This window comes from Phaethon aethereus (genome assembly GCF_964289735.1).
Source record: "Phaethon aethereus genome assembly, chromosome: 5".
Classification (NCBI taxonomy): Eukaryota; Metazoa; Chordata; class Aves; order Phaethontiformes; family Phaethontidae; genus Phaethon; species Phaethon aethereus.
This window is the reverse complement of record NC_138579.1, coordinates 54,440,143-54,447,157: the sequence shown is the minus strand read 5'-3', so window position 1 is coordinate 54,447,157 and position 7,015 is coordinate 54,440,143. Positions and strand designations below refer to the sequence as shown.

At 47.2% G+C, this 7,015-nt stretch overlaps 1 protein-coding gene across 1 annotated transcript; it reads left to right on the top strand.

Moving 5' to 3' along the window:
- Positions 1 to 2,811: 2,811 nt before the first annotated feature.
- INS (insulin) lies at positions 2,812 to 6,770 on the top strand (the record flags this gene model as incomplete). Its single annotated transcript, XM_082000731.1, has 3 exons — positions 2,812 to 2,890; positions 3,437 to 3,640; positions 6,634 to 6,770. The coding sequence occupies 3 exons, from the start codon at positions 2,812 to 2,814 to the stop codon at positions 6,768 to 6,770; spliced, it is 420 nt and encodes a 139-aa protein (XP_081856857.1).
- Between the last annotated feature and the right edge of the window lie 245 nt (positions 6,771 to 7,015).

The window sequence follows — 7,015 nt, the reverse complement described above, 5'->3', positions numbered from 1 at the left end:
GGATAAGCATTTGGCCTGCCATTGCCTAATCACATGAAAGTCATGGGAAAGCCCAACCTGGAAGGAGTGAGGCGAGATTTTTCTGTAGAAAAAGCTTTTCTGTCAAGAAACAGGCTCCCCTGTCGGCCCCCTCTCAGTTCGCTGCTGACATGGGAGTTTTCCCTCTAAGACAAAACTTTCCGCAGTTTATATCCATTTTATATCCGTTTATATCACTGCTAGCATTTTTCATATTCCAAAAGACCATTTATGGTAAGAAAATATGGTTTCCAATAAATAATCAAAGTGATCATATTTTGGAAGGGGGAAAAAAAATCATAGTAGGAAACTTTTGCAAAAAAAATTGGCCTGTGCTAAACTGTGAGCCAGCATGATATCTTTTTTCCTTCCAATAAATCTTCTGGCTTATTTCTGCTGCCAAGAGGGATTCCTGGTCGCTTGGGTACAGTCAGCCCTTCCTCTGCTGGGGCATGCTGCAGAAATGCCATGAGCTTTTCGAAGCTACCTCCAGGATTCGGTTAGCCAAGAGTAGGAGAAGCAACAGACTAAAAACATGGTATTTCCAACACAAAATAAAATCAGTGGTGTAAGTCCTGGGGAAGGCGGAAGCCCAACAGGGAAGCTACCTAGAATGAAGAAGATGGTGGATAGAGGAGCCTCCTTACAAAGTCCCACTGCCAATAAAACATGAGTTCAGGTGAGCTCAGGTAACGTTCAAAAGTGCAAGAAGGGAAACCCTAAATGGCAAATCTCAGCATGTGATTAAATGGGGAAAACCCTGCTCTGGAGGCTTTCCAAGGTGACCACTGGACTGAGGTCCATCGGACCTCGCTCAGTGTGATCACCACAGGAAAATGACTGCTAAGGGGATCCGTAGGGTAATTCGGCAAGTTGTTCCCTTCGTGTATGATGCTAGGTGGGGGCTCCTTGCTCTGGAGGAAACATGAGTGGCACAAGGCTTCTGCTTCTGGCTTTGACGACCTACTTCAAATGGGGTAAAATGCCAGGTTTTATCCTTGTGTAGCTGCTAATTCCCCATTTTCTGCTGGTATAAATTAGGTCTGAGTAAGCGAATTCCCTGTACTCATATCTTGCTGAAACCTGAGACCCTCTTCATGGGTATATCACTAAGTCGTTCAACTACATCCAATATCTTTTTTGAGGGGAAGGGAGACAGATATAGTGTTACACATTGTGCAGAAATGCTATTAACTGTAGTTGAGCATCACAACTTGGATTTATTAGCAGGAGGCCGAAAGACCTACATGGCAGGGATGTAACTGATAACCTTGTCTCGCATCTGTTTGAGCAAATGACTCCCCTCCCTGTACCCCCATCAGAGATTTAGCACTTCTTACCAGCCTTTTTGCACCCGCAGTCATTTAGCAAACATATGATACTTCACACTTAAAGCCATGACAGGGGCATATGGGACTTCCTGCCTCCTAGATGCTGGTGGGTGGAATTGCTTTGGCTACTCAAGAAATCAAGGGTCGGGTTTGAGCCCCAAGGCATTCTGCTGATTTCGGTGAACTTCCTTCTGATTTATACTGTGTATGGAGAATCAGGCTTATTCTACGTTAAACAAGCAGCAGAGTTCAAACAGATGAAAATGTCTCCTTTTCCGTGGCGCTGAGCACTTGTAGCCTCAAAATTTAGAGCAATGGGAAGTTGGAAGATCATGTCATCCCCAGCATTTAAAATGGGCCTTTTCAGGCAGGAAAAAAAGAAAAGTATACTTTAAGCAGAAAAAAGTACAAGCATGCTATTGGTGGCAGAAAAGTTGAGCACAGAGGTATCCAAAAAATGGGGTAACGTTGTGAAAGAGAGAGCTGGATCTGTTGCTAAAATCAGACCCATGAAAGCCAGTGGACCACCCCTGGCCCATCATCACCTATTCAAAGTGAATTTACCAGCCAGAATGGAGATAATCAGCTGTCCCCCGGTTTTCACTGGGATTTAGCAGAAATGCTTCTTGGTGTCGGAGACACAATTTCAGGAAGAGCCCCAGGGGGAGTGAAGCTGAGGTGCTCCAAACTCTCGCCTGCAAGCAGCAGAGACTGAGTCTCTGCTCTGCTTAATCCCAAACAGGAGTTTGAAGGGGCACCTGGCAGATGAAGGAGGGGACCTGCCTTTCAGTGGGCGAAGGGGAAAAGCTTATTTTTTCACACAGAAAATTTCAAATTCTCTAATTCTGGCCCCTCGCTGAACTGAAACGACCACCCAAGCTCTCCTGCAAAATGCAGATGTTATCCCTCCCCCAGCCCAAACTGTGGACACGTGTATCTCACTGTGTGCCGCATGGCCAGCAAGTGGGGCCGCAGATAGCCTCAGCGCAATAATGTGTTTTCCTTCCTCTAACACCTGACAGTAGCATGGTCTCACTGACAACTTGGTCCCATCGCTGCATACTTTCCAAGGTGATATTAATCAAACAGATTAACATGTTTGCCTTTAATTTTACATTTTAGAAACAGCTGTTGAGCCACCTCAATGCCAGCAGTGCCTATTGCCAGCATTAGTGTCATTAGTAATCATTGCAGCGGTAATAGCACCATTATCTCCTGCTAAAAGGGTCACTGATGGCTCAGGACAGAGCTTCAGGGAAGCAAAAACAGGTCGGATGAAATGAGATGGAAACTGCAAACTGTTGCTTCTATCTTGCATAAAGACCTGTGGATGCTACATAGAGGGAAACTAATGTGCACAAGCAGCAAAAATTTTGGCTAGAGTGTCATTGAGGAGGTGGGGCTCGGCTAGGTCGTGTGTCACTTCGGGTAACATAGAGCATATAAATATGAGAAAGAGAGAATGGGGTTATTACTATCAACCAAACAGTCTTCATCTCTCAGAGCAAACTTCTCTCCATCTCTTGCTGCCACTTCTTTGGGTAAGTCCGATCGCTGCCCTTTTAGCTTCTACCTATTTTGCAGAGCTGTTGTCTTAAGTTGATATAGCTGGTCATGACAAGCGCTGGCTTGCTAGTCCAAGAAAATGAGGTCTCCTCAGGTCTTTGAGCACATTGTGCTGGTTTTGGGCCATTATCATAAATAACAGTCCCTTCTGACTTGGCAGAGAGGGTTTTTCCTCTGAAGGTGTCTGCTGATCTTGTCTCTCCTGGGCACATATGCTACAGGGCTTGGTGGGATGGCTCTTCCAGTCTAGTTTGGCCTTTTGGGGGAAGACAGCAGGGAGGCCAGGACTGATGTGAGCATGTGGATGGAGATGGACTTCTGGTTATAATCGTTAGTCATTTACTGTGACCTGTAAATGCAGAAAGCTCTCCTTCCCTCTCAAGTGAGGGCATCTTTAGAAGGCCCATCTGCTACTTTGGTCTTATTTTCATGCCAAAGGAGCTGAAGGACATAAGATGCTTGATGACAACCTATTTCTCCCTCCTAGATCTCCCTGTGTCTCCTCTGCCCCTTGGCCCTAGGCCTCACCCTGCTCACCATGGCTCTCTGGATCCAATCGCTGCCTCTCCTGGCCCTTCTTGCTCTTTCCGGTCCCGGGACCAGCCACGCGGCTGCCAACCAGCACCTCTGTGGCTCCCACTTGGTGGAGGCTCTCTACCTTGTGTGTGGAGAACGGGGTTTCTTCTACTCCCCCAAAGCCCGACGGGACATTGAGCAGCCTCTAGGTAAGTCAGGCTGACCGTGAACACAGCTGTATGCTATGTGGTGCGAAATACAACAACCACCTATCTTTGACAGTGACACCAGGAATGTCCTTGATGGGGAATGCCAGGAATACCTTTAACATACCAACAGCATCACATTGCCAATGAAAAGCTCTTTAGGTTAAAAAGGCAGATGGGAGGGCAGGCAAGGAAGGAGGATTTATGAGGCAAAAGGAATTGTGCCTGAAAGCTCAAACTTGTCTGTTTCTTTGTGTGGCCATTACACTGGCCTGGGAGCGTTCATAGAAAATAAAGGTGGAAGGAACCCAGGAAGCCTCCTTCTGCCCCAAGACAGGATCAGTTGTCCCCATCCTATTCCTGATGCACTGTTGTCTAGTATGTTCATAAAAACCTCCAGTGAGAAAGCTTCTTCTGCCTTCTGAAACTGCCTGTTCCTTCTTCTCAAGTGTTTCTTCCCAATATCTAACCTGAACATTCTTTGCTGTAAATTATTTCTTGTCTTCTCCATAGTGGACACGGGAAAGAGTCTACTCCTTTCTTCTTTATGACTGCTTTTCAAAATATTTGAAGACTGTTCTCATGTCTAGTTTTAACCTACTCTCAGCTAAACCCCTCTATGCACACCCACTACCTTCTTAGGTCATATTTTCTAGATCTCTGTCCATGCAAATCCTTCTGCATTTGGTCCACATCCTTACTGACTGGCGATGCCTGGAGGAGCGCACAGGACCCCGGCAGGGGGGTCTACTTGACACTTGGCATTGCCAGTGCCAAGTAGAGTGAGCAACCTGGAAGAATAATATTGCATGTTTTTCATACCATGTTCCTGTCTACACAGGTGGTTTGCGTTTTTCAAAGCAGCACTGCACTGTTGATTGATAGTGATCACTATCTCCCTTGGATGCCTTGGCCCTCTCTCAAGTAGATCAGCAGTCATTGAAGGACCACAACCACAGTCAAACCCTTGTCCTGGATGCACAATGCAGTCTTCTTGCCTACCTTTATCATCTTTCCCATTTCTTGCTGAGCAGCATCCTATCTTTTCAGTGTTTCTATAGTTTCAAAGGTAATTTTTAGTACTAATCTTGCCCTTCAAGAGGCTTGCAGCTCCCACAGCTTTATATCACCTCTTATTTCATGGTGGTGAAATGCTGGTGGAGCTGCTTTGGTTCCCCTTCTCAGGACTCTTGGGCCACTGAGGAGTGCAAAAACCAGGAGGCAGGAGGAGATGACAGCCCTGCTCACACGCCCCGCGGTGCTGGGTCACTGCCCCTGGTCCAGTACTTTGTGTCTGCATGGCGATGCTGGTGGGATGAGGCAGTCCAGAGAGCTGCCCTTCAGCACGGTATTTGTATCTAGATGGGGCCAGGACCTGTAATGCTCCAGCTGTAATGCAAGGATGGTGTCTCTCCTGGAGATGGGTACCTGCAGCTCCTCTCAGCTTTGGCTCCTCTATGAACCCAGACAAGCACGTTGTCTCTTCTGTCTTCCAAGCTACTGATGGAGACTGTGAATAGATGCAGAAGAGACCCTGCCAAATCCCAGCCATTCCAACCCTCTCATTTCAAGATGGGCCATTACGTAACCTCCCCTGACAACGATACACCTCTCCCACCATTTCTCTTCCCGTCACATACTGGTTTCTGATTCCTTCTCCTGAGTATGCAACCATCCTGTGAAATAGACTTAGAGGTCTTCGAAAGGTGAAGCAAGGTAATGTCATAGCAGAGGATTTGCCATGATTTGTTTTGAATGGCCAGCTGGGCTGTTAGTTGTTCCCTTCTCTGTTTATTTGTTTATGAAGACCACCACAAATGGGTTGGAAGTTTCATTATCCAAATTCCCTAAATATTACACAGAGAATTTCATCAGGACCAACCAGTTTGAAAGTATCTGAGGACTTTCTACCTCTTTTCCAGGACTTCTGCCTGAGCCGCCACCTCTTTGTCACACAGGCTGGTTGTGCTTGCAGGCTGCTCACAGATGGCTTGAAGGATAAAGAAAAGTAAATCACAGAACATTGACTAGCTATTTCCTCTTCTACTTAATGTTGGACTAAATCTTTCCTAAATTTTTCTCCTAGCGCACTAGCATAATGATTTCTTGTTACTCTTGTGCCTCGTTCATTGCATCACGCTTTGGGAGCTTGGGGATTTTGCATCTTGTGCTGTACGTTCATATTTCCCTAGAAACCACATCTCATTCTCGCTTTCCAGGCATTTTCTTTTTGTTGTTAGGGGCTCTTTTCTTCCTACAGGAAAAATCACTGTTTTGTTTGCCATTTTCTATATTTTCATTGGGCAACTAAAACCTGAACAATTCTGTCCACAAGTTTTCAAGTTCCCACCAGCAAATTGAGTTTTGTCTGTGTCCAAATACCCCAATTCATCATTCCTTCTCAGCTGTGAACACAAACGCACACGAACGCTTTTGCCATCGGCTCGAGGCTACAGCCAGGCAGCCTCGGGAGCCAACAGGAGCAGGCTGTTCAGGACCAGCTGGGAAATGCATCCAGCCCCAGGACTGGACTGTCCTTGCAATCCCATGGACATCCCAGTTGTTTGCCCAGGCTCCCAGAAAAGTGGGTAACTGACCAAGGGGGGCTGCAGTCCCAACTCATCTCTCTGGGGCAGACCAGCCCATTTTATTGTCTTACTTACTAGCTGCTCACCCCAGGGAGCATTCAGGGTTTCTCCTCTTCTCCACACACCTTCCTCTGTAAAGCCCCTGTATCCCTTCGTCCCTCACACTGCTGATATCCACTCAGCTTCCCTCCTTCTGAACACCGTAGGATTATTTTGGGGGAGAAACTACAGCTCCTGAAGGAGCTACAAGCAGCATCAACCTGGGGAAACCTTTGCAACTTCCTCCCCATTTTTCCAGCCAACTCTGGCATAAAAATCTGGTGTCTGCAAAGGGAATGTATGCAGGGCTCGTCAGCCAGGGCTGATGCTGTGCGATGTCCCACGGCTTATCTTTTTCTTCCCTGGCAGTGAGCGGTCCCTTGCACGGTGAGGTAGGAGAGCTGCCCTTCCAGCAGGAGGAGTTTGAGAAGGTGAAGCGAGGGATCGTTGAGCAGTGCTGCCACAACACATGCTCCCTTTACCAACTGGAAAACTACTGCAACTAGTGGCGAGGCCAGCGGCGGGGAGCCCACGGGCCATGGGCAGAAACACGCACTTAACGCTACTGCACCTTCAAAGCAATTGAATAAATGTTGCGGATCTATTCGAAGGACGGTGCCGGTTCATGCGTCCACGTCTTGGGGAGGGGGCACTGATGTTTGCTTTAGGGTGCCGTCATCTGCGCTTGGGTGAGGCAGTTTTAAAAGGTCCTGGAGCCACCCATCACTTCACAAGATCCTTCTGCCATTCA